Source organism: Megascapheus bottae, chromosome 16, assembly GCF_031878675.1.
Source record: "Megascapheus bottae isolate mThoBot1 chromosome 16, mThoBot2.hap1, whole genome shotgun sequence".
Classification (NCBI taxonomy): domain Eukaryota; kingdom Metazoa; phylum Chordata; class Mammalia; order Rodentia; family Geomyidae; genus Megascapheus; species Megascapheus bottae.
Window position 1 is genome coordinate 12,084,582 of NC_143524.1, and position 27,959 is coordinate 12,112,540.

The window sequence follows — 27,959 nt, forward strand, 5'->3', positions numbered from 1 at the left end:
CGCGCTCGCGCCGCGGGCGGGCCAGTGAAGCCGGCGGCCGGGGCACGTGATCGGGGACCGGCTTGGTCGCTTGGTGGCTCGAATCTGTCTGTCCGTCCGCGGGTGCCATCATGGCGGACGCGGCCAGTCAAGTGCTCCTGGGCTCCGGTCTCACCATCCTGTCCCAGCCGTTCATGTACGTGAAAGTGCTCATCCAGGTATGAGTCGTCGCCGCCATTCCCTTTCCCCGCCGGCGCCCTCTTGGGTCCCCATTCCCCGCGGCGCCCGAGGGCCGGTTCCAGCCGCCCCCCGCCCGGGCCTTCGTCCTCCCGGGATGCTGCTTTCCCCTCTCGGACGGCCTTTCCCCCCGCAGGGACAGTTCCCGCCGCCCCGCGGCCGCCGTCGCCGGCCTCCCGGGTCCCTCGCCTCCTCTCCGGGCCGTGCGGCCCGCTCCCTCTCGCGTAGCCAACTGCCACCCTTCCCTGCCCGGCCTCCTCTCAACTTTGTGTTTCCTTCCCTGAGGCCGATCCTGACGGGTCGCCACCCAGGGCTTCCCTCCTCCCCGCCCTCAAGTTACCCTTCACTTCTCACCCCACTTCTCTTCATCCTTCCCCGTACCCCAAAAAATAAAATAAAATAAAAAAAATCCCCAGTGCCAGACCTGAAGCAGTCAGTTGAAGACAAGTTCGAAGTGATAAGAGAGCTAACATCGTATTCCTGCCTTTCCGTACTGGTTACCACTGCTGATCTGTTCAGAGATTTGTTTCTTACCTCCATTTTTTTCAGCACTCAGATACCCCAGATCACACACACACACACACACACACACACACGAGAAGCTCATTCAGAAGTGGTAATGAAGTCACATTTTCTGAAGCTGTCCACCGAGGCTTTTTGGGGCAGCAGCTCATGTGGTGTTAACCTGACAATGAAAATCACCTCTGTCCAAACTGGAAATCAAGTTTGGCGCGGAGTCTTTTCACCAGTTTATACATGAGCATTCGACTCCCAAATATCCAGTCTCACCTACCCCTAGTTAGTGTCTAATCTACTGTAAAATAAGCCTTAAATGGTATCTTACATTCAGTGGCCAAGTAGGCCAGGTTTGGGCTGATGGTACATTTAGATAGTCTTTCCAACTGCTTTTCTAAGTTACCCAGTGATGGGCAAATTGTTGATTTGTTTTAGGCATTGAGGGTTGATTAAAATTTATGCATTGTGTCAAGAAAGGAAACATGTTTTAGAACTTCTGTAAAAGTTACACAGACACTAGGAAGAGCTATATTACTTTTTTGGGGGGTGAGGAGGGGTCCTCGAGGCTAGTACTATTTTGTGTGAGCCACAGCTCCACTTCCAGTCTCGTGGACTTTCTGGCCAGGCTGGCTTTGAAGCACAGTCCTCAGATCATCATAGTTGCTAGGTTACAGATGTAAGCCACCAGTGCCACTGGCTATATTATTACTTGAGTTACTACCAATTCAGGTTATTTGTTGCTGAGGTGATCTCTGTGGGCTCAGATTCCACACTGTTTTAAAAGCTATTGTATATATGTGATTAGAACCTAGAACAAAGGCTTTGGTTGAAATAAACTGTGATGTCTAAAACAGAATTGGCAAGTCAGATTACATCTGTCATGGCAGCTAGTATGAACTCACTACTCAATAGTTCCCCAGATGGCAGATTTTTAGTAATATTCAGATCTCTTACCTCAAAAACTTGAATATATTTGCTCTGATTTCACAACATGTGTGTGGCCAACTGTTCCAAGGTTTGATTAAATTCCCAAGTACTAAGATTTTTAAATAGTTGGCCCGGAAATGCGTTTAGGGAGTTTAAACAGGAGTTTCAAACAGGTTGAAGACTCAAAACTGTCCTACAGAAAGTGGAATTGTAGCTCAAATAGTAAAACACCAGCCTTGAACTAAAAAGCCTACAGAAGAACCTGAGACCCCTGAGTGCAAGCTCCAGTACTAGTACCAAAGAAAAAACAAAACAGCAACAACAACAAAAATAACTGTCTTGTTGCATTCATCTATCTCTCAAATATCCCTTTAAAATTAAAAATCCTGAATAAACTATTTCCTAAGTGAATTTAGCTAGCCAGACATGTAGTTGATGCTGGCTTAGTGGATATCTAAACCAGACCCATGTAGTGATACACACCTGTAATTCCAGCACTCAGGAGGCCAAAATGAATGGTAAGTTTGAGGCTAGTCTAGGCTACACAAACCTCCCATATATACAAAAAAATTGTGTATAAGTTTGATTTTTTTCTCTATTCAGGACCTTCCAACCAAGGCATTCCCGACACTGTTGCATAGTTTGATATCTTTCTTTGCTTTTAAAGGTGGGATATGAGCCTCTTCCTCCAACAATAGGACGAAATATTTTTGGGCGGCAAGTATGTCAGCTTCCTGGTCTCTTTTGTTATGGTAGGTGTCTTTGATTTGTTTCAGATTGGATGATAATGGGGGACTGTTGGGTTGGAATTACCAAGAAAAAAAATCTGTAGCCAGGCGCCTATAATCTTAGCTAATCAGGAGGCAGAGATCTGAGGATTGCAGTTCAAAGCCATCCCGGGCACCAAAGTCTGTGAGACTCCTATCTCCAATTAGCCACCAGGAAACTGGAAGTGGTGCTGTGGCTCAAGTGGTAGAGTGATAGCTATGAGCTGAAGAACTCAGGGATAGTGCCTAGGTCCAGAGTTTAAGTCCCATGACAAACAAAAAAAGAAAAAAGAAAAAGAAAAAAAAATATGTAAAAGGCAAATTTTGCCTTGAAATTTCTTTATAATGGTATTTCTGAACTAGAACTGAAATCTCTGCCTTTGTTCTTAGCTCAGCACATTGCAAGCATCGACGGGAAGCGTGGCTTGTTCACAGGCTTAACTCCAAGACTGTGTTCAGGAGTCCTTGGAACTGTGGTCCATAGCCAAGTTTTACAGGTAAGAGAAGAATGAGTTCATCTTTCCTTCAATTTGAGATGCTTTAGATGCAACCAAACTTATTTTGAAGAATAATCCATCTTTGAGAGTAATTTTAAAGATAGAGGTATAGCCCTGATAGCTTTCTTTCTTGGAAAACATTCTCTTGAAATACCCATGATTGCTGGTGCCAGTGACTGTAATCCTGCCTACTCAGGAGACTGAGAGCTGAGGATCGTGGTTCAAAGCAGCCCAGGTACACAAGTCTGTGAGACTCTTATCTCCAATTAATCACCAGAAAACCAGAAGTGGCACTGTTGCTCAAGGAGTAGAGCAGTAGCCTTGAGCTCAGGAACAGCACCTGGACACAGAGTTCAAGTCCTCCAAACCACCAAAAAACAAAAACAAAAACTGGGCATTGTGTCTCACACCTGTAATCATAGCTACTCGGGAGACTGAGATCTGAGGATCAAGGTTGAAAGCCAACCCAGGCACAAAAGGACCTGAAACTCTTATCTCCAATTAACCTCTATGGAAAATGGGAAGTGAGGCTTGGCTCAAGGGTAGGGCAGTAGCCTTGAGCTGAAGAGCTCAGGACAGCGCCCAGGCCGAGTTCAAGCCCCGTGATCCACCAAAAAAAAAAAAAAAAAAAAATACCCATTATATTTTCCCTGCCGAACAAGGAGTGTTTCAGCAGAATGAAGCAATTAGTTTTGCTCTATATGACCTTTTTCCTCAGAGACAGTCATTTTTAGCAGAAGTTAAGTAAATTCACTGATGGGCGCACCGGTACAGCTCAATTCATTTCTTTGAGAAAAGGAAAAAGCTGATTAAAATATATACTTTTTCCTCTGACTTTATTCTAATTTTAAGATTAGTAAGACATATTCTATTAAAAACTTTAAAAAAAAAACAAAAACATCTGGGCGTATAGTGTGGTGGGAGAGAGCTTGCCTAGCATGTACAAAGCTCTGGGTTCCATGTAAAAGATCTTACGTGCTATGTGAAGAGGAAGAAGGACCTGGGGTAATGGCACTGATTTTTTTCTTGATCTAATCGTGGCTATATTTACTTTTTAATGACTACATTGTTCATTTCTGTTCTGTGTACTATTCTGTATGTATTCTACTGCGTAAACGTAAAATACAGAATCAGCCTGGTGCCAGTATCTTACCCTTGTAATCCTAGCCACTCAGGAGGCTGAGATCTGAGGAATGTAGTTTAAAGCCAACTTAGACAAGAATGTCCGTGAGACTCCTAGAAAACCACCAGAAAACCAGAAGTAATGGTGCTGAGTCTCAAAGTCGGAGAATGCTAGCTTTGAGTGAATAAGCTCAGGGATGGGACCTCAGCTCACACCCCTCTTTGCTCAGCTCCCTTGACAAGTTCCAGAACCAGCTGGGAGAGGTTGGTAACATGGAGGATGGCCGTCCTCCAGAGGGAAGGTGTTCTGGATGTATTGGGTGTAGTCAAGGGCTAGGGCCCCTTACAGTTTCTGCCATGTGCTGGTCCCTTCTGACTGCCCTTCTGCTAAGATGGAGAGTGAGCTGACTCCGCAGCCTGTCTTGGATCGGCTGCAGATCCTGGACTGGATGCTGGATTGAGTAAGGCACTCAAACTCCCTACCCAAGGGTCTGCACTGACTACTGGCTGATCACTCTTGGTGGAGTTTTCAAAGGCTTCATGATCTTGAGTGAGAAGCTGAAGGGAATGAGTGCTGGGCTCTGATTTTTACTTCCACTTTATGGATCCCTTCCTGGACATGCTTGGCCACACTGGGGACCATGGTTAAATCTCTTGCTTCTGTGCCCTGCTGGGCAGGGAAGGCTGCCATGATATGTTGTCCCACGTCTGGTAATAAAAGTACCCAGTGCCAGACTACTGAGCTGTGGCCAGGTCCCTTAGACATGTACAGGCAGGCCCTGGAGGCCTCTGCAGACCCAGACTTACACAAAGATTATAGGACCTAAAAACAAGGAAGATGCTAATGGAATGCAAGATGTCAGCCCAGAAATGGCTGTATTTAGGGCCGGGAGTTTGGCTTAGGGGTAGAGTGCTTGCCTAGCATGCATGAAGACCTGGGTTCGAGTCTTCAGTACCACATACATAGAAAAAAAGCTGGAAGTGGTGCTGTGGCTCAAGTGGTAGAGCTCTAGCCTTGAGAAAGTCCAAGGATAGTACTCTGGCCCTGAGCTCAAGCCCAGGACTGGCAAAAAAAAAGGCTGTATTTTATTCAAATGGAAATGGACATGTTTCAGCCTAGAGTCCAAAGGGACTTTTATGATAAGTGCATACACTTGGCTCCTTTCGGTTTCCACATCCTCTGCCATTTCAACCCTGCCTCAGAGTTAAAGCACTCATACCTATTGTCCTGCCCTTGGACACAGCCAGCTGGAAGAGTCCTGCGGTTGCTGACACACCACCAGTTGTCAGGAATATGTCGCACAGTCTGAGGGATGAGGAGACTTCTGTACTAAGTGTAGGGAAGAGGTTATGGTTATTAATGTTCTTTATCCCCAAGAATGAACTTGAGAAGATGGGCTGGGCTCAAAGCTGTAATTCTGGCTACTCAGGAGACTGAGATTTGAGAATCACAGCTCAAAGCCAGATAGGGCAGGAAAGTCTATGAGATTTATCTCCAATTAACCATCAAAAAGCCAGAAGTGGAGCTGTCCTTCAAGTGGTAGAATGTGAGCTTGAAGACAAAAGCTCAGGGACAGTTCTCAGGCCCTAAGTTCAAGCTCCAGGACTAGCACCAATAAATAAATAAATAAAGATGAGAATTGCAGGACGAGTAGCTAGAAACACTGAAGGAAGAAGTTTAAGACTCTTGTGTATGTGCAGAGAAAGGGAGCAATGCAGTATTAATAAGAGCCATGTGGCTGTACAGATGTCTGGAGGGAAAGGACAACTATATAAGTGCTTGCCCACATGGATACCCCTCTCTCAGGATAGCCAGCCTTCCTGTTTATGTTCACAATCCATGGCATATTTTTTTTTGCTGGTACTGGGATTTGAACTCCAAGCCTCAGCATCTGACTGGTGCTCTACCACTTGTCTCTACCACTAAAATATAGTGTCTGACTACTGAGGGTTTGGGGCTTTGTTTTGTTTTGTTTTTACTTTAAAGCATATTAGATTTTTTTGCTTACATTGACAATCTTCCACAACCCATTACTACTCCTTCTTCTGGGAATCAGAGGAAGGAGGCAAAGACAGATGTAAATAAAATGTGGATTGTCCTTCAAAAAAGAAAAAGAAAAGAAAAGAAAAGAAACCAGGTCTAGTGGCACATGCCTATAATCCTCAGCAGTTAGGAGGCTGAAGCAGGAAAATTGAGAGTTGAAGGACAAGGCCGGGAGTTTGGCCTAGTGGTAGAGTGCTTGCCTAGCATACACGAAGGTCCAGGTTTGATTCCTCAGTACCACATACATAGAAAAAAGGTGGAAGTGGTGCTGTGGCTCAAGTGGTAGAGTTCTGGCCTTGAGAAAGTCCAAAGACAGTGCTCAGGCCCTGAGTTCAAGCCCCATGACTGGCCCCCCCAAAAAAGTTCAAGGACAGGCTGGCAGTGCAGTGTGGTCTAGTGGTAGAGTGCTTGCCTAGCATGCACAAAGCCTTGGGTTCAATTCCTTGATACCATATAGCCTAGCATACACAAAGGTCCGGGTTTGATTCCTCAGTACCACATACATAGAAAAAAGCCAGAAGTGGTGCTGTGGCTCAAATGGTAGAGTTCTGGCCTTGAGAAAGCCCAAAGATAGTGCTCAGGCCCAGGACTGGCCAAAAAAATGAGTTCAAGGATACCTTACTCTGGGCTACATAACAAGACCTTGTCTCAAAACAAAGTAGCCTTGCAGCAGTGTCTCATGCCTAGTTATACTAGAGGCTGAACACTGAGGATTATAGTTCAAAGCCAGCCTGGCAGGAAATTCACTCTTACCTCCAACTAACCTCCAAAAAATCTTTAAAAGTGGAGCTGTGGCTCAAGTGGTAGAACACCAGCCTTGAGCAAAACAGCTAAGGAAGGGACAGTGCCCAGGCCTGTCCTAGTACGAGCACCAATAAAATAAAACATCGAAGTTCATTTGCCTCTTTCTTTTGAACCAGCTTCTTTTTAATTTCTAATATGAGTATTCTCTAATGCAAGTTTTTTTTTTGTTTTTTGTTTTTCCCACTCCTAAAGGGTTTTACTACTGAGCTATATTTCTAAACATTACCTGTGGCTTCCCCTCCTCCCCCCTTGTGCTAGTCCTGGGCTTTAACTCAGGGCCTGGGTTCTTTTGCAGAGCTTTTTTTCCCCCTCCTTAAGGCCAGTACTCTACCAGTTGAGCTATAGAACCACTTCTCATTTCCTGGTAGTTGATTAGAGATAGAGTCTCACGGACTTTCCTTGCACAGGCTTCAAATTTCATTTATTTTAAAGAATTATTCAATCATATTCTACAAATATGTCTTACTATGGTATTTACACATATGTGTATGCTATGTTTTGATCATCTCTACCTTTCCTACTTCCCTACCCTCAAAAGTAATATTCACAAAAGGTGTTCTCTTTTTTTTTTTTAATCTGATATGACTAGAAAACAATAAACTTAATTGTCTACAATAAGGTTCTTGATTGTCTGATACTTTACTTTCACCTAATCTTTTTTCTATCTCTAAAATAGTCCCAGTTTTATTTCTTCTTCCAGTATAGTCTGGACTTCAGTGGTATTCACATTCTTTTCTCTAGAAGGGAGGAAATCTTGCTTCTTTTAGAAACAGATACAAAAGGAAAGCTGAGGGAGTTTGGTTATCCAAACTTAGCACCTGCTTTGCTTTTTTATGCAGTGAAGAGACAGTCTTGCCCTAATTTGATATTTGTTCTGCTTTCTCCATAAGAAAGGCATTATTTCCAGGCTGTTCCTACGAATTTATTTCCTGTTCAGTATATATGTTTAACAAATAATATTCTAGGATTTTGTTTTCCTTGTTTTGTTTGAAGTTGTTTTGTTGTGGTTTATTTATTGTAATCCTGAAATTGAATCTGGGATCTTGCCTATACTAAGGAAGCACTCTTGTCATTCAGCTACATCCCAGCTTTCCTTTTTTTTCTTCTTAAACAAGAGTTTTCTTGAATATTTGCATATTCCTATTGCTGACTAGCATGCTAAACTTTGCAATATTTTAGAGACAGACAAGCATCAATGGCTTATGTCTGCAATCTAAATTATTTAGGAAGCTGAGATCTGAGGATCATGGGTTTTGTTTTTGTTTTGTCTTCGGGTTTTTTGGGTTTTTTTGGTTTGTTTGTTTTTTTTGCCAGACCTGGGGTTTGAACTCAGACCCGGGCACTGTCCCTGAGCTTTTTTTTGCTCAAGGCTGGCACTTTACCACTTATACCACTTCCAGCCTTTTCTGTTTATGAGGTTCTGAGGAATGGAACTCAGGGCTTCATGCATGCTAGGCAAGCACCCTGCCACTAAACCACATTCCAGCCAAAGGGTCATCGTTTTAAGAAGCAAAGTTGATGATACTCTTATCTCTAACTAAAGCTCTGCCCCAAGTGGTAAAGCATCGGCCTTAATCAAAAAAGCTAAGGGAGAGATACCCAAGCCAGAAAACCTGTTCTCACTAATACTTCTGCTTTCCTTTTGCTGCTAAATAAACGTACTCTTCCTATTTAAAAAGGGGGAGGGGCAGCACCCCGGTTCTGAGTTTAAGCTCCAGTGTGTACTGGTGCAAGTACACATACACACACCTTAGAGACATTTATTTCTGGAGACTCAACTAGTAGACCAGTTGACAAGCAAGCACAGGGCCTGAGTTCCTATCCCCACTGCTCCCAAAAAATATTTACTTACAGATTTGCAGGAAGAAATTCATCTATTTTCTGCCAGTAGGTTTGGTTTTCTTTTTTTCTCTCATATAATACATAATATCCCTAACGATCCTTTCTTCTGGTTTCTTTTGTAGCACTATCAGGAACTGGACAAACCTGAGGTACGTTGAAGATGATTTCTAGGCATGAGCTCCTTTCTTTTGCCAAGTTACTGCTATTTGGACCTCTTTAGGAGAAAAGCCAGATAGTTTCCTTTTCATTGCAGTGGCGTGTTGACTTATAAGGTAGCCATCAATTGGAACAGTTCAATTTAAACACACCAAAATCTTTGTCTTTGATTTTTATTTCTAGGATTCAGGAATTGGAAGTTTCCATAGAGAAGCCTCATGTTCCTTTGACCGAGTTATCAAAGAGGTAAGTAATATATTACTTATTATTTCCCTGAGTCAAACTATTGATAGTGTTAGAACTGTATACTCGTGATTAGAAAACCTATACTTCCATGTAACTTCCCAAATGAACTTTGAGCTGGGCTTTCCGTCAGGTAGCACCTGTCTATAATCCCAGCACTCAGGATAGTATTTCAGCATTTTGGATGGAGAGGCAGACCAGACAGGGATACATAGCAAAATCCTGTACATAAATAAATACATAAGTCAGGTGCCAGTATCTGAGATCTGAGGATTATTGTTTGGAATCAGCCTAGGCAGACAATTCCTTCAGACACTTATCTGCAATTAACCAGCAAAAAGCCAGAAGTAAAGACATTGTGCAAGTGGCAGAAGTACCACCTATAAGCAAAAAAAAACAGAACAAGAGCTGGAGGCCCTGAGTTCAAGCCCTAGTATTGGCATAATTAAATTATAGAGATTCTCTACCAGCATAACCTGTCAAAGGGAACAGTACTTGCTGTTTGGAGTTAGTATAATTCAAAGAAACTTATTTTTCCTGGCCGGGAGTTTGGCCTAGTGGTAGAGTGCTTGCCTAGCATGCATGAAAACCAGGGTTCGATTCCTCAGTACCACGTACATAGAAAAAAGCTGGAAGTGGTGCTGAGGCTCAAGTGGTAGAGCTCTAGCCTTGAGAAAGTGTTCAGGCCCTGAGCTCAAGCCCAGGACTGGCAAAAAAAAAAAAGAGTCACAGAAACTTATTTTTCCCATTTAATCTTGAAAACTGAAGAGGTTTGGTTGTTTTTTTTTGTTTTGTTTTGTTTTGTTTTTTTTAAATGAAGTTTGGGTTTGTTTTTGTTTTTGATTTTATTTTATCATTTGAGCTATGCCTTTAGTCCTGAAAAGCTTAAAAAACTTGAGCACAGAAGTGTTAAAAATAACTGCTAGGCTTTTTACATATTAGATATTTTTTCCAGAAATGCATGCGTACATGCTTGCTTGCTTTTTTTTTTTTTTTTTTGCTTTTTTGTGGGACTTGAACTCTGGGCCAGGGCGTTGTCACTGAGCTCTTCAGCTCAAAGCTACCACCCTATCCCTTGAGCCACAGGGCTACTACCAGTTTTTTTCTTTTATCAGTCATGGGACTTGAACTCTGGGCCTGGGTGTTGTCACTGGTTCTTCAGCTCAAGACTACCATCCTGGCCGGGAGTTTGGCCTAGTGGTTAAAGTGCTTGCCTAGCATGCATGAAGACCCGGGTTCGATTCCTTGGTACCACATACATAGAAAAAAGCCGGAAGTGGTGCTGAGGCTCAAGTGGTGGAGCTCTAGCCTTGAGAAAGTCCAAGGACATTGCTCAGGCCCCGAGCTCAAGCCCAGGACTGGCAAAAAAAAAAAAAAAAATACCATCCTACCCCTTGAGCCCCAGCACCACTTCTGGTTTTCCAGTAGTTAATTGGAGATAAGAGTCTTGGGGACTTCAGTGCCAGTGCAGGCTTTGAACTGCAATCCTTAGATCTCAGTTTTCTGAGTAGCTAGGATTACAGGTGTGAGCCACGTGAGAAATGTATTCTTTTTATTGTAATTTTGAAGTAACTTCCTTGTCACTCATCCCTCCCTATGGCTATCTTATGCCGTTTTCAGAACCACCCTTGCACCGGGTTGAGGCTCAGTGGCAGAACACTTGCTTAGTAGACACAAGACCTTGAGTTTCATCCTCAGTATTTAAAAAAACAAAAATTTCCAGAACCACTTTGTTTAATCTTCACATTTTATACCTTTGTGTATGTGCACACACATGTGGTGCAAAGTTAGTTTGTTTAAAAGTAGGTATACAGGAGTTGGAGGCATGGCTCAGTTGGTAGAGTGCTAGCCCATGAGCAAAAGCAGCAGGTGCTTAGTTTGAGTCCTGGTCTTGGACCTTTAAAAAGAAAAGAAAAGAAAAAAAAGAAAAATAGGACTAAAATGCTGGGCTTAGTGACATATATCTGCCTCTAGTCCCAGCTATTCACGAGGTTGGAAGCTAGGTATCAGTGACTCCTGCCTGTAATCCTAGCTGCTCAGAAGGCTGAGATCTGAGGATCACAGATCAAAGCCAGCCCAGGCAGGGAAGTCCATGAGACTCTTTATTTCCAATAAACTACTCAGAAAAGCTAGAAGTGGTACTGTGGTGTGGCTCAAGAGGTAGAGCACTAGTCTTGGGTAAAAGAAACTCAGGGTCAGCACACAGGCCCAGAGTTCAAGTCCCAGGACTGACACACACAAAAAATATTTACTTAACGCCAGTGATGGCTAACGCCTATAATCCTAGCTACTCAGGAAGCTGAGATCTGAGCATCATGGTTCAGAGCAAGCCCATGAGGAAAGTCCATGAGACTCTTATCTCCAATTAAACACTCAAAAAATGGAAGTGGAACTATGGCTCAAAGTGATCAGGTACTAGCCTTGAGCATAAATGCTAAAGGATAGCAGTCAGGCTTTAAGGTCAAGTCCTATGACCAATCCCCCCAAAAATCACTTGAGCCCAGGAGATTGAGAATGTGACTAATGAGACTTGGTCTCAAGCCTCTTTCCCCCTCAAAAAAGAAACAGGGATATAGTAATATGAATTTTGTATTTTAACTTTGTGTGTGTGTGTGTGTGTGCATGCTAGTCCTGGGGGCTTTAACTCAGGAGCTGAGTGCTGCCTCCACTTTTTGCTCAAGACTGGCTCTCTTCCTTTTGAGCCACAGCTGCACTTCTGGGGGTTTTTTGGTGATTAGTTGGAGATAAGAACCTCATGGACCTTTATGTCTGGGCTGGCTTTGAACTTCAGTCCTCAGATCTCAGCCTTCTGAGTAGGTAGGATTACAGATGTGAGCCACCTGCACCTGATTGTGTTTTTTTTTGTTTTTTTGGGGTTTTTTTTTTTGGCAGTTCTGGGACTTGGAACTAAAGGCCAGAGCCTTTGCTCAAGGCTAGCACGCTACCACTTGAGCCACAGCAACACTTAGGGCTTTTTCTGTTTATGTGGTACTGAGAAATCGAACCCAGACCTTCATGCATGCTAGGCAAGCATTCTACTACTAAGCCACACTCCCTGCCCCCCTGACTTTTTTACCTTCCATTAGCTCATCTTCTCAGAGTATGGGAGTGAGAAGTTTCTTAACTAATAGGCTACAGACAATATTTAACTACAAATCTGAATGTCATCTACATTTACAACCCAAGTACCTCCTTTTAATTTTTTAGTTTCGGTGTAGGGCTTGAACTCTGGGCCTGGATGCTGTCCCTGAGCTCTTTAGCTCAAAGCTACTGCCCTACCCCTTGAGCCACAGCACCACTGCTCAAAGCTACTGCCCTACCCCTTGAGCCACAGCACCACTTCCAGTGTTCTGGCAGTTAATTGGAGATAAGAGTCACAGACTTTAGTTCCCCTGCTGGCTTTGAACTGGCTTTGATCCTCATATCTCAGCCTCCTAAGTAGCTAGGATTACAGGCCTGAGCCACACCTGACTAGTACCTACATTTTTATTTTATTTTGCCAGACATGGGTATTGAACTCAGGGCCTGGGCACTGAGCTTAGACACTTTGCTCAAGGCTATAGCACTCTACCACTTCTAGCCACAGCACCACTTCCAACTTTTTCTATGTATGTGGTACCGAGGAATTAAACCTAGGGCTTTGTGTGTGCCAGTCGAGCACTCCACCACAAGGCTACACTCCCAGCCCATGGTACCCAGTGTTGTGATTTCATTTTCCTTACAGAGTTCTAGACTAGAAAAATAAATGAGAGCCTGCCCAGCAACTCTTAAGCCTGCATAGGTACAAGGTCACAGTCTCAAATCAGAGTTGTTTTATTCTCCCTTAAATGTTGGACAGTTTACATAGAGCGGGGCATTTGCATAGGCATCAGAATCTGAACAGTGAGAGAGCAGTGGTAGAGTGCCTGCTTAGCAGGCGTGATTCCTTGGTACCACATACACAGAAAAAACCAGAAGTGATGCTATGGCTCAAGTGGTAGAGCATTAGCCTTGAGAAAGCACAAAGATAGTACTTAGGCCCTGAGTTCAAGCCCTATCACTGGCCGAAAAAAATTTAAAGAAATAAATTGGGTACTGTGGTTCAGGGGGTGGGGCAATAACCTTGAGTTGAAGAGCTCAAGGACAACACTCAGGCCCAGAGTTCAAGTTCCACCACCAAGCAAAAAAAGAAAAAAAAAAAGAATTTAAGATCTAAATATAGGCCCCACAATTTGATTCAGCTTCTTTGCTTTTTTGTTGTATGTATGAAATTGAGAAAATGACAAATCTCCTTTGTAGAGAGATTTTTTTAATTAAGAAATGACAAAAGCACAACCCTGAGGTAACTACTGGTAACATATTGATATATGTTTATGGAAAATGCATTTCTCACAGATTGGGGTGAAGTCAGATACCATAGTTCACACCTATAATCCTAGTTTCTGAGGAGACTGACATCTGGAGAATCACAGTTTGAAGCCTGGAAGAAGCAAGGCCAGGCAGAAAAGTCCAGGAGATTCAAGTCTAAATTAACCAGGAAAAAGCTAGGTTGTAAGCATAGATCAAGTGGCAAAGCTGAGCAAGCCTTAGTTCAAACCTAGAACTAGCAAAAAAAAAAAAAAAAGGTTAGGATAATACTGTTTGTATTGGTCTTTGTAACCTGCTATCTGAATCTGAATATTTTACAGAATTGTGTGTCTTTAATAGTTATAAGATTTGGTTGTGCATAGAGTGAAAAAAATGGAATGGGATGAACAGTAATATATTGTATCCCATACAAGTTACTCTTCCTGACACCAACACTGCAGGAGGTCTATGGCCACCAGTCTGACCATATTGTAACTCCACCCACATTCCTTCTCTTAGGAATTGGAGTGTTATTTATTTAGATTTCAGAAGTGTGTGTGTTGATTGTTTCTAGACAACTCGAGAGATGATCGCTCGTTCTGCTGCTACCCTCATTACACATCCCTTCCACGGTACGTTTGCAGTTGATAATGGATCTAATTTGTTTTCTTTGATAACTTGATCACTCTTGGCTGCTTAGATGAGCTTGTGTGAAAGTTGACTAAGTGCTTTGCTTGTGTGATTTCTCTTGCTTGTTTGCTTTGGCCTTTCCCTAATTTTTCCAGATAGCCAAGTGTCTTTAGAATGGAATAAAAGCAGTTTTTTAAAGGACTATCAGAATATATTTTTAAAACCCTGTTCTCTGTGTTCTACAGTGATCACTCTGAGATCTATGATACAATTCATTGGCAGAGAATCCAAGTACTGGTAAGTGATTGTTTTTAAATATTCATGGAAATTGTTGAAACCAAAATAGTAGATCATTACTACTTTGTATTTTCATGAGTCTTTAACATTCATAGAACAAGTTTATGCATGTTGTATCATTTGGTCTGCACTAAAAATAATAACATAGAAAAATATGCAGAGCGTGGTGGCTCATGCGTGTAATCCTAGTTACTCAGGAGGCTGAGATCTGAGGATCACAGTTCAGAGCCTGCCTGGTCACTAAAGTACATGAAACTCTTATCTCCAATTAACCATTAGAAAACCAGAAGTGGTGCTGTAGCTCAAGGGGTAGGGTGGTAGCCTTGAGCTGAAGAGCTCAGGGACAGCACCTAGGTCCAGAGTTCAAGCCCCATGACCGACCAAAAAAAAAAAAGTCCAGGCAGACTCAACCACAGATTAAATTGCAGAGCCACTAACTTTAACTTCAACTTGAACTCTGAATACTACAGCCTTAATAGTCAATTTCTTCATTTTCTCCAAATTTAACATTTTTGTATGAGAAGTTGCTAGGACAGTATAAAGAAAAGTGGGGGGTATAAATTAAACAGTGTTGGAGTGATTATTGAAATTACTTTCTTATAATACCCAAATGATTTTAATGTATTTTTCTTTTCCTTTTGTGTGTCTAGTGGACTTTGTGACTCCATAGTAACTATCTATCGGGAAGAGGGCTTGCTGGGATTTTTTTCGTGAGTAAATGTTGATTTATGCTGTGTCTATACCCCTCCCCCTATATAATCTCTCACTTCCCACCCTAAGCTCTCTTGCTCACCCAACTCCATCTTGGGTGGCTCTTTCCTCACACAATAAACCTAAACCCTCTTCTCCTGCACTGCATGGAGTTTCCTTTCGGCAGACCTTACATTTCTGTTGCTTTTTTTTTTTTTTTTTCCAGCACTAGGGTTTAATGTCAGTATCTTTCACTAGGTAGGCAGGTGTTCTATCACTTGAACCACAGTCTTCAGGTACTTTTTTTTGGCCAGTCCTGGGCTTGAATTCAGGGCCTGAGCACTATCCATCCCTAAGTACTCTACCACTTGAGCACAGTGCCATTCTGGCCTTTTCTGTTTATGTGGTTCTGAGGAATTGAACCCAGGGCTTCCTGCATTCTAGGCATGTACCCTACCACTAAGCCACATTACCAGCCCCATGTCCTCAGCTTTTAAAATGTTTGAAATGAGTTTGTTTTGTTGGTTGGTTGGTTGGCTTTTGTTTTTTTTTTTTTTTTTGTTTGGTTGGTTTTGGTTTTGTTTTTGCTAGTCCCAGCTTGAGCTCAGGCCTTTGAACTTAGGAGCTGTCCTTGAGCTTTTTCAGATCAAAGTTAGTGCTCTACCACTTGGGACACGGCTCTGCTACTGGCTTTTTTTGGTGATTAATTAATTTTTACCCAGACTAGCTTTGAACCTGGATCTCCTGAATAGCTAGGATTACAGGCGTAAGCCACCAGTGCCTGGCATGTTGTTATTGTTTTGCCAGTCCTGGGGCTTGAACTCAGGGCCTGGGCACTGTCCTTGGATACTTTTTGCTCAAGGTTGGCACTCTGCCACTGGAGCCACAGTACCACTTCTGGTTTTTTCTGAGTATGGGGTACCGTGGAATTGAACGCAGGACTTTGTGCATGCTAGGCAAGCAGCTAACTTGAAGTTTTTCTTGTAGTAAATTATATAATGCAAAAAAGTTGATTTTTGAAAAATGGGAAAATTATGATGTATATTTTCCTTATCCTAAGAGACTACATTTTGCAGTGCTTGAGTTTACATTTAGTAGAACTTAACTTATGCACTCATTATGTTAACAAAAACCTCTGTGTTATAGTATTAACCAAGTGGTGCCTTTTAACTTTTCAGAAGGTATCTGCTTAATATTTTTGTTTTATTTTTTTTGTGCCTGTATACTAGCTTGAACTCTGATCTTGGGTACTGTCTCTTAGTTTATTTTGCTCAAGAGTAGTACTGTGCCACTTGAGCCACAGCTTACTTCAGCCTTTTGGTAGTTAATTGATGATAAGAACCTCACAGACTTTCCTGCCTGGGCTAATTCAGACCTCAATCCCAGAACTCAGTTTCCTGAGTAGCTGGAATAACAGATGTGAGCTACTGGCACAAACTATAAACATCTTTTTTTAAATATCTTCTTTCATGTATATCTATTTAGGCTATTCTCACTTGGTAATTTTGCTCATTTTCTTCTCTGCCAAATTTGAGTATCAAATAGTTTAATGCCATATATTGCAAAGCACATTGCAAACCATTGACCTCTTTGCTTGTTATTGCTAGTAAGACTGGCTGTTGGTTGAGTTTAGAGGAGGGGTATAGAGCCACCCTTTTTTTTTTTTTTTTTTGCCAGTCCTAGGACTTGGGCACTGTCCTTGGACACACTTTTTGCTCAAGTCTAGCACTCTGCCACTTAAGCCACAGCACCACTTCCAGCTTTTTCTGTGTATATGGTTCTGGGGAATCAAAACCGGGGCTTTGTGCATGCTAAGCAAGCACTCTACCTCTTGGCCAAGCTCTTGGCCCTTTTTTTTCTTTAACTTTTGGAGGGTGGGGCGGTATAAATCGAGGGACTTGAACTCTGGGCCTGGGTGCTGTCTCTGAGCTCTTCAGCTCAAGGCTACAGTCCTACCCCTGCCACTTCTGGCTTTCTGGTAGTTAATTGGAGATAAGAGTCTCATATGTTTTTCATGCCAAGGCTAGCTTTGAACGGTGATCCTCAGATCTCAGTAGCTAGGATTACAGGTGTAAACCACTGGCACCCAGCTCCAAATTGTATTTTTAAAATGGGAGCAAATGCCATTGGAGGCCAGCCTCCAGTGTAGCTGTGGTAACCTCACTGAACTCTAGGTAGAGGGCTACATTCTGAGGTTTTGCGTCTTTTCATTGCCTTAAATGTTTTGAAATCTTTTAATTCTCTGAGAAGTGTTTGTGTTGGGTGGCTCATCCTTTAATGATCATATTGGGGGTTTTTTTTGTTTTGTTTTTTGCCAGTCCTGGGCTTGAGCTCAGGGCCTGAGCACTGTCCTTGGACTTTCTCAAGGCTAGAGCTCTACCACTTGAGCCTCAGCACCACTTCCGGCTTTTTTCTATGTATGTGGTACCAAGGAATCGAACCTGGGTCTTCATGCATGCTAGGCAAGCACTTTAACCACAGGCCAAACTCCCGGCCATGATCATATGTTTTTATTGTGTCTTCACATAGGGGTCTCATTCCTCGCCTCCTGGGTGACATCATTTCTCTGTGGCTCTGTAACTCCCTGGCCTACCTCGTGAACACCTATGCACTGGACAGTGGGGTAGGTGGTGACCATGGGCGATGCATGGCTGTCGGCTTTTTTTTTTTAATTCACTTGGCAGTCTGAAGTCAGGTAGCAATTTGTTATATGCTAGAAAGCATTGTTATCAGTTGATTTTTCAAAGCCTGTCTATATTGTATGCTACAAAGGCATATCTGTCATTCCCTAAGCTGTGATTGCATTTTCCCTAGAAACCCAGCCCTGTCCTCATGTGAAGCTTCAAGGTCACTTTTTTATTGATCCTTAATCTTACAGTGCACTGGTTCCACAGTTCTCCAGAGTTTTCTATGTCATCTTGGAATGTTAGGGGACTGCTATCTTGGGCTTTGTAGAAACACGAGCCTGAGTGGTTTCAAGTGACCTTGTTTCAGCAGTTGTGGGGCCTCTTTGTACAGAGGCAGCTCCATCACATGGTGAAAACTAGATTATACCAAGGTATATATATTTGAGTGTAGCGATGGAACTTTGCCATAACATCTTTCCTAAAGCTAGCTCTAAACTGAAAGTGAATTGTACCTTGGATATATTGTAAGCAAAAGTTTTTAGGAAATGGGCTCAGTGATCTAATTCTTTCTCTTTTGTTTTTTTTGGAGGGGGGCGTTGGTCATGGGGCTTGAACTCTGGGCCTGGGCATTGTCCCTGAGCTCTTTGCTCAAGACTACCACTTTATCACTTGAGCCACAGTGCCCCTTCTCGTTTTCTGGTGGTTAATTGGAGATAAGATTCTCCTGGCTTCCAGCTCTTATTTTTTGAAATAATGAGACTATAAGATAAATTAGCATGCTTGTGAGCAATTCTAATGTGTTGATTTATTCTGATAAGCTCTTTTCCTGTTTTAGGTTTCTACCATGAATGAAATGAAAAGTTATTCCCAAGCTGTCACAGGAGTGAGTTTTGTTTTTTTGTTTTTTTGGGTTGTTTTTTTTAAATAATCTTATTAACTTAAGAATAGTTCTGTTGTGTTTTTCTTTTAAACCTGGCCTGTTTGATCATTGCTTTAAAGCCAGCAGATGTCCCGCTGGACAGCTCCCTCACATTTGCTAAGGTTCCTGAGAGGTAAGGCACTGCAGTTGATGTCTCACAGCATCAGTGCAGCCCTCCTGGTTTGGTGCTGTTTAGCTTTCAAAGAGGGATGTGTGAGCAACTGTCCCACTCCTCCCACTCCACACAATTTTACCTTCTCTAATTGCTGGAGTCCTCATAGTAGTTGACTAGTTGACTTTTTTTTTTTTTTTTACCTGTATTGGGGCTTGATCTCAGGAACTTGCTCTCTCCTTTGGCTTTTTCTGCACATGGCTGATGTGGTACCACTTGAACCACACATCCACTTCTAGATTTTTGCTGGTTAATTGGAGATGAGTCCTGTGGTCTTCTGCCTCAACTGGTTCTGAAGCACTAGCCTCCTGAGTAACTAGGATTATAGGTGTGAGCCATTAGCACCCAATTTGGGGTTTCTGTTATTTGTATTTCTGTTTGTTTTTCTTTGAGGCAGAGTCTCACTGTGTTTCCCAGACTGATAATTGTTTGTTTATTTAGTGCCAGTCCTAGGACTTGTACCCAGGGCCTAGGCACTGCCCCTGAGCTTTTTAGCCTCCATGCTAGAGCTCTACCATTTGAGTCATAGCTCTACTTCCAACTATTTATTTTTTATGTTTGTAGTTTATTGGAGGTAAGAGTCTCATGGACTTTCCTGCACTGGCTGGCTTCTAACCACGATTCTTGGGTCTCAGCCACCTGAGTAAGATTATAGGTGTGAGCCACTGGTGCCCGGCAACCCCAAATAAATTTTTTGTCCTGGGGTTGAAACTCAGGGCCAGGGCGCTGTATGTGAGCTTTTCTCCTCAAAGCTAGCACTCTACCACTGTGAGCCACAGTGCCACTTCTGGTTTCCAATTTTCTAGTGGTTGATTGTAGATAAGAATCTGATGTTCTTTAGTGCCCGGGCTGGCTTTGAATTTGAACTGCAATCCTTAGATCTCAGCTTCCTCAGTGCTAGGATTATCAGTTTGAGCTACCGTGCCCAGCCCTAATTGATTTTTTTTATTTTTATTTTATTTTTTTTGCCAGTCCTGGGCTTGAGCTCAGGGCCCGAGCACTGTCCTTGGAGTTTCTCAAGGCTAGAGCTCTACCACTTGAGCCTCAGCACCACTTCTGCCTTTTTTTCTATGTATGTGGTACCGAGGAATCAAACCCCGGGTCTTCATACATGCTAGGCAAGCACTCTACCACTAGGCCAAACTCTTCCCCCCCCCAATTGATTTTTTAAATCAAGTTAATCTTTTTGCCTCAGCCTCCTAAATATCTGGGGTGATAAGCAGATGCTACCAAACCTAGCCAATGGTTGACTTTTATTGCCCTTGAAGGTTGTTGATGCTAATACTTTCTTTAGAAGTTTGTTGCTGTTGTTTTGTTTTGGGTTTTTTTTGGGGGGGGGGGGCTAGTCCTTGAACTGAGGGCCTAGGCACTATCCTTGAGCTTTCTCAAGGCTAGCACTCTCCCACTTGAGCCACAGTGCCATTTTTAGCTTTGTCTGAGTATGTAGTACTGGGAAATTCCCTTCTGCTGGTCATGGGACTTGAACTCTGGGCCTGGGTGCTGTCCCTGATTTCTTCAGCTCAAGGCTACTGCCCTACCCCTACCCCTCGAGCCACAGTGCCACTTCCAGTTTTCTGGTGGTTAATTGAAGAGTCTCACAGACTTTAGTGCCCAGGCTGGCTTTGAACTATGATCCTCAGATCTCAGCCTCCTAAATAACTAGGATTACAGGTGTGAGCCACTGCACTCAGCTTATAGTACCAGGAGATTGAACCCAGGGCTTTGTGCATGCAAGGCAAGTACTCTACCACTAGGCCACACTCCTGGCCTTCAGAACTATTTTTGAAATGCTTTATTTATGTTATATTCCCTCCCCCACCCCCACCTCCAAATAATGTTTAGTTTTACTTGAATGAAGACTCAATCTCAAGATAAGAATAGCTCTTTAGTCTTCTGTTAAAATGTTACTAGTATAGTACAAGAAGGACCTCCAGACCCAGAAATGAGAGCCTGTCCAGGTTACTGAAACAGTAGGGAGAGGAAAAAAGAATGTATGAACAACTGTGTTCTGCTGTTCTTGTATTAGTTGTCTGGTAACTTAGGTGTCTATTTTATCATTTTGCAGTTCTTTGCCAGTATGTTGACCTATCCCTTTGTGCTTGTATCTAATCTTATGGCTGTCAACAACTGCGGGTAAGTATTTTGTATTCCTTTTTCCTCTTTTTAGTGTGTGTGTGTGTGTGTGTGTGTGTGTGTACACTCACGAGCATGCGTGCATGCATGTGTTTCTGAGGACTGAACTCAGCCTCATACTAAGCAAATACTTTCCCACTATCTCCTGTCCCACCCGCTCCATTTCTTTTTTTCTTTTTCTTTGTTTTCCCCTGTCAGTTGTGGGGCTTGAACTCAAAGGCCTGGGCGCTGTCCCTGAACCTCTTGGTGCTCACAGTGAACCACTTGAGCCATAGTGCCACTTCCCGGTGTTTGAGTGGCTAGTTGGTGATAAAAGTCTCACCAGGCCTTTTCCACTTGTGCTGACTTCCAATTTCAGTCCTCAGATCTTAGCCTCCTGGGTAGCTGGGATCATAGGCATGAGCCACTGGTGCCCAGCCCATCTGCATTTCTTTTCCTGGTAGTTGGCTGATAGGCAGAGAATGTAGAAGAAGTAGAAGTATAGTTAATGCCACTATTAAATCCCTGATTTTTTTCTGTATGCACCCATGCCGTGCGTGCGTGCGTGCGTGCATATGCATATGCATATATAATTTATTCAGTTAGGCAGTACAATTTTTTGTTGTTTTGTGCTGGGGCTTGAACTCAGAACTAGGTACTATTCTTGAGGTTTTTGCTCACAGCCAGCACTCTACCACTTGAGTCAGTAGCTCCACTTCTGGCTTTTTGGTAGTTAATTGGGAATGAGAGTCTCACAGACTTCCTATCTGGGCTGGCTTTGAACTATGATCCTCAGTTCTCAGCCAGGCTCCTGAGTAGGATTACTGGTTTGAGCCAAAGGTGTTGCCTGGATTTTTTCTTCTTCTTCTTTTGTCAGTCGTAGGGCTTGGACTCTGGGTCTGGGCACTGTCCCTGAGCTCTTGAGCTCAAGGCTACCACCCTACCCCTTGAGCCATAGCCCTACTCCCTGTTTTCTAGAGGTTAATTGGAGATAAGAGTCTCTTACTTCTTTAGTACCTGGGCTGGCTTTGAACCTTGATCCTCAGATCTCAACCTCCTGAGTAGCTAGGATCACAGGCGTGAGCCACTCACCTGGCTTGTTTTATTTTTATTTTATGCTGGTCCTGTGGCTTGAACACAGCACCTGGGCACTGTCCCTGAACCTCTCTCTGTGCTTAAGGTTACCACTCTACCACTTGAGCCACAGCACCACTTCTGGCTTTTTCTATGTGTATGGTTCTGAGGACTTGAATCCAGGGCTTCGTGCATGCTAGGCAGCTGCCACGTGATAGCCCACAGCATACTTGAAAAATGAAAAATGAGTTAGATAAGTTATCTCTCCTTACAACTTTTTTTTCGAGAAGTGATTATGGATATTATCCAGTTAGGAATATATAATCAATACTTGTATCTGCTGTCATATTTGTGGAACAGAGTTTTGTGATTCTCTTATTCTGCTGATTAGTCATGATACTGTTGTATTATAACTTTTCATGTTTCTACTATGAAAAACATCTCCATGTCAAAAATAAGATGGAGGCCTGGCACCAGTGGCTGATGCCTACCTACTCAGGAGGCTGAGAGCTTTCGTGCCCGGGCACAAAAGTCCATGAGATTCTTATCTCCAATTATTATCTCCACCAGAAAACTGAAAATAGCACTGTGATAGATAGAACGCTAGCCTTGTACTGATAAACTCAGCAACAGTGCCCAGACTCAACCTATGACCACCAAAAAAATAAAATGAAAATAAAGAAATAAGATTGAAGTTTTGTTCTATTTGTTGACGTAAGATCTGTAGCATGTTTGATCTTCTTGCTCCTCCAATTTAATTTGTTTCATTAAAACTAAAACTGTTTCTCTGACGGGAGATTTTTTTTGGGGGGTGGGGGGCAGTCCTGGACTTGAGCTCAGGGCCTGAGCACTGTTTTTGGACTTTCTCAAGGCTAGCAGCACTCTACCACTTGAGCCTCAGCACCACTTCTGGCTTTTTTCTATGTAGTACCAAAGAATTGAACCTGGGTCTTCGTGCATGCTAGGCAAGCACTCTACCACTAGGCCAAACTCCCAGCCCGGCAGGAGATATTTTGTCAAAATTTATCAAACAAACAAATTTTTGTTTTTTTTGCCAGTCCTGGAGCTTGAACTCAGGGCCTGGGCACTGGCCCTGAGCTTCTTTTGCTCAGGGCACTCTACCACAGTGCCACTTCTGGCTTTTTTTTTTTTTTTCCCCATCTTGGAGCTTGAACTCAGGGCCTGAGCACTATCCTTGGGCTTTCTCAAAGCAAGCACCCTACCACTTGAGCCACAGCACCACTTTCGGCTTTTTCTGGCACCCAAGGAATTAAAACCCCGGGCTTCATGCATGCTACATAAACACACTACCACTAAGCTACTCCCCCCCCCCCCCACCGCTCCCCACTTCTAGCTTTTTCTTTTTTATGTGATACTAAGCACTAAGCCATATTTTTAGCCACTATCAGACTCTTCAGAGAATGTTTTATAAATATTACATGAATAGCTAATTCTGTTTTTCTGTTTCAGGCTTGCTGGTGGATCCCCTCCTTACTCCCCACTGTATACTTCTTGGATAGATTGCTGGTACATGCTGCAAAAAGAGGTATTTCTATTTTTTTTTGCCATTACTGGGGCTTGAACTCAGGGCCTGAGCACTGTCCTTGGGCTTTCTCAAGGCTAGAGCTCTACCACTTGAACTGTAGCACTACTTCTAGCTTTTTTATGTATGTGGTACTGAAGAATTGAACCCAAGTTTTTATGCATGTGAGGCAAGCACTCAACCACTAGGCCAAATTCCCAGCCCTTGCTCTTATTTTCTTAAATAATGATTCTAATTGCAGTTGAGCACTACATACCCAGCTACTCAAACTGATTTTTTTTTTTTTTTTTTTGTTTAGTCCTGGGGCTTGAACTCTGGGCCTGTGTGCTGCCCCTGAGCCCTTCAGCTCAAGGCTCCCTACCCTCTTCTTCTGGAGCCTCAGCACCAGTTTTCTAGTGGCCAATTGGAGATAAGAGTCTCATGGTCTTTAGTGCCTAGGCTGGCTTTGAACCATGATCCTTAGATCCAAGATCCTCTTGAGTAGCTAGGATTACAGGCATGTATTAGCCTTGACCTTAACTCCCTAGAATCTCATTGTCAAGTGTTTTCCCACAGTTTGCATGGCAAGACTAAAAGATAAGAAATTACCAAAATTGCCAAGGCAATTGTCTCACGCCTGTAATCTTAGCTACTCTGGAGGCTGAAATCTGAGGATCAAGGTTTCAAGGGCAATGCAAACCCATGAGACTGTTATCTCCAATTAATTACTAGAAAACAGGAAGTGGGGCTATGGCTCTAGGGTAGGCAGTAACCTTGAGCTGAAGAGCTCAGGAACAGTGCCCAGGCCAGAGTTCAAGCCCCATGACCCACCAAAAGAAAAAAAAAGATATTACCGAAATTAGCTATGACAAATTTTTCTCCCACTGATGTTGATGAAGCTGGTTACTCACTTTTAGAGTTTCGTTAGCTAGTGATTTTGTCCGGACTCCCAATTTATGGTTTTTTTTATTGTCATCTGCAAGGAGTTGTTTTTGGTCAAATTTTCAAAGATTTATAAAAAACCAAAATATTGAGTAGATGGTGGAATAAATTTAACATGAGACCCTTTGAAGGATTGTAGAAGAAAATTCTTTGTGAGCAAGGGTCTGGATCCTGGTTCCAATCCAGCTGGACAGGACAGTGCGTGAGGGTTGAACTCTGGGCTTGGGCACTGTCCCTAAGCTTGTCAGATCAAAGCTAGTGCACTACCACTTGAGCCACAGTGCCACTTCCAGTTTTCTGGTGGTTAATTGGAGATAAAGGGTCTCAAGAACTTTTGTTTCTGGGCTGACTTTGAACTGTCATCCTCAGATCTCAGCTAGGATTATAGACGTGAGCCACCAGCATTCAACTCTTTCTTTTTCTTTTTCTTTTTTTTTGCCAGTGCTGGGGCTTGAACCCAGGGCCTGGGCACTGTCCTTGGATACTTTTTGCTCAAGGCTAGGGCTCTGCCACTTGAGTCACAGCACCATATCTGGCTTTTTCTGTGGGTGTGATACCAAGGAATCGAACCCAGAGCTTTGTGCATGCTAGGTGAGCATTCTACCACTAGACCACGCTCCTGGCCTCAGCTTTGTTTTGTTTTGTTTTGTTTGGTGGGTCATAGGGCTTGAACTCAGCCTGGGCGCTGTCCCTGAGCTCTTCAGGTTACTACCCTACCCTTTAGCCAAGCCCCACTTGCCATTTTCTAAAGGTTAATTGGAGATAAGAATCTCAGGTCCTTCCATGCCCAGGCTGACTTTGAACCTTGACCCTCAGATCTGAGTAGCTAGGATTACAGGTGTGAATCACTGAACCTGGCTCTTTCCTTACTTTCTAACTGGCCCCCTGCTATGAAAACGAAATAGAAAATGGATTAGGTATCAGACTCTCCTTACCCAGGAAAACAGATGCTTGACATAGCAAATCTAGGCATTTGTTAATGAGTCATAGTGCTAAGGGCTTTCTCTGGTATTCTGAAAATAACCATGTGAACATTTACAGTCTTGTTTGCCATAGAAAGAAATTAGGGTTAAGAGCATCTTAATGTCAGCTCTGAGTGTGAGGCACTTGCACCCATATGTGAAAATGCCGGGATTTATACACAGGCTGTCTAAAGTCAATCAGATGAGCTCAAACTTTTCTTACTTGGATTATAAGATGAAAGTTACCCTTAGAAATCTGACCATTTGGGCCGGGAGTTTGGCCTAGTGGTTAAAGTGCTTGCCTAGCATGCATGAAGACCTGGGTTTGATTCCTCGGTACCACATACATAGAAATCTGAACATTTCTTTAAAAATATCAATAGTAAGCTTATCACCTGTGATTCTTGCCTATAATTCTAGCAGGGAAGAAATTTTAATAGACTCTGTTTCCAAATGATCAGCAAAAATCAAGGTGAAAGGGGTCGGGTGTGTGGCCTAGTGGTAGCATGCTCACCTAACATGCCTGAAGCCCTGGGTTCGATTTCTTGGTACCACATACACAGAAAAGGCCAGAAGTGGTGCTGTGACTCAGGAGTAGAGCACTAGCCTTAGAAAGTCCAAGAACAGTGCCCAGGCCCTGAGTTCAAGCCCCAGGACTAGAAGAAGAATAATAATAGTAAGGTGGGAGATGTGGTTCAAATGGTATCAGCCTAGCAAGCTTGGATGCCCTGAGTTCAAATCCCAGTACCACAAAGGAAGGAAGGAGGGAGGGAGGGAAGAAACAAAGAAAGGAAGGAAGGAAGGAAGGAAGGAAGGAAGGAAGGAAGGAAGGAAGGAAGGAAGGAAGGAAGGATACATACATACATACATACATACATACATACATACATACATACATACATACTTGATCATTCTCCTAGCCCTACCTGTGATTCCCGGCCCTTCAGGGGAGGAGGAAAATAAAAGGGTGAAAGCTACATTCCCTGAGTATTTGGGTCCTGTTGTAAGAAATGGACATTTACTGACACATAGGGCAACTCAGCTAACAAGTGCTGAAACCCAAATCCATTCTGAATATTCTGGATACAAGGAAATCCTCCCTTGTGGATGATAAATACTTGTTAGTTCTATAGTAGCTCGGGCTAGGAGTAAATTCAAATCCCTGTTCATTATTTATGGTCTCAACTGTCTTGGTCATTTTAATCATGTTCTCCAGAAACATGACCAGTTAAGTCACTGCTGATTGGGATTAATTGACCTTATCTTCCTGCTAGACTTTATTTCTGTCTTGTTTTGTTTTCCAGGGAAATATGAGCCGAGGAAATAGCTTGTTTTTCCGGAAGGTCCCCTGTGGGAAGTCTTATTGTTATGACCTGAGAATGTTAATTTGAAGATGTGGGGCAGGGACAGTGACATTTCTATAGTCCCAGATGCACAGAATTATGGGAGAGAATGTTGATTTCTATACAGTGTGGCGTGCTTTTTTAATAATCATTTAATCTTGGGAAAATGGAGGTGATTGGTGTCTGCCTTTTTTGTTCTTTTTCCCAGCACAACATCCTTTACCACTGATACTCCCCCTGTAGTTATTCTGGATAGGGACGTTTTTGCTCCGGATTTTTGTTTTACTTAAACAGAAAAAAAAAAAAAATTGTATTTTCCTTTAGGTACAAGCAGGTTGTCATGTGATTCGAGCCCTAATTTAAGGCTTCATGAAATGAAGAGCAATACCAGTAAGAAAAACTAATTCTGTAAAAACTAAGAGAATTAAACGGACATGCTGTGTAGGAGGTTATGAATTGCCTTTTCTTGATTAAACCCTGAACTCGGCAGCACACACCGGTCTGCCTCCCATTGTGTGCTCGAAGCATAATCACCTTGTCTCTCATACTTCCCAAACATGCCACGTGGTTAAACCTTCATAGCAAAGCTCTACATGAAGGCTTCACACCTTCAGTGTGTTGTTATAAAGGAAAAACTTATCACCTACCACAAAGAAAAAGGACATCAGAAAATAAGCAAAATTTGGAGAGTAAGTATGATGGCTTTTCTCCTCTGCCCTCAAAGAAGTTTGCTCTCACATGAAATGTGACAGATACTGCAGCAGTACCCTACACGCCATCATATGTTCTCATTGTGTATAGGCTTTTGTTCCTCAAGTTTCTGTTTTGTTTCCTTTTATTGCAGAAGGTGAGTAGTTCATTTTTTCATTCCCAATGGCACCTTGGAAGGTGTGTTTGTAATGCTGCATCTGGTGATGTGGACTTAAGTCCACAGAGCACGTAGGAGCCGTCCACACGCATGTCATACCCACAGCTAGGCATGTTACTTGTCATTTATGGGAGGAAAACTCACTTCAGATCCACCAAACTCAGCTCTTACTTACTCAGGCCTTTTAAAAGCAAATGAGAAAGCCTCATGGTTTTACTTATTTAAATAATTCACTGGTACTTTGCCAAATGAGTAAGCACTTAATTTGCTTCTCTGTCAGAGCAGCACTGTCCATAATAGACAGCTTGAGCATGCAGGGTCTTCTCCCTTCTGCTCATGAG

General features: G+C 42.9%; 1 protein-coding gene across 2 annotated transcripts; it reads left to right on the forward strand.

Annotated features, from left to right (window-relative positions):
* On the forward strand, positions 1 to 27,194 carry Mtch2 (mitochondrial carrier 2). 2 transcript variants are annotated; one of them, XM_090347699.1, is made up of 13 exons: positions 2 to 197; positions 2,327 to 2,411; positions 2,817 to 2,923; positions 8,858 to 8,884; positions 9,075 to 9,137; positions 14,035 to 14,092; positions 14,336 to 14,387; positions 15,038 to 15,097; positions 17,607 to 17,700; positions 18,540 to 18,587; positions 20,861 to 20,928; positions 23,452 to 23,527; positions 26,712 to 27,194. In XM_090347699.1, exons 1-13 carry the CDS (start codon positions 111 to 113, stop codon positions 26,796 to 26,798), a joined length of 912 nt encoding a protein of 303 aa, XP_090203825.1. In that variant the 5' UTR covers positions 2 to 110; the 3' UTR covers positions 26,799 to 27,194. The 2 variants fall into 2 exon arrangements, with proteins under 2 accessions (XP_090203826.1, XP_090203825.1); XM_090347700.1 differs by lacking the exon at positions 8,858 to 8,884 and having other exon boundaries at positions 1 to 197.
* The last annotated feature ends 765 nt before the right edge of the window (positions 27,195 to 27,959 follow it).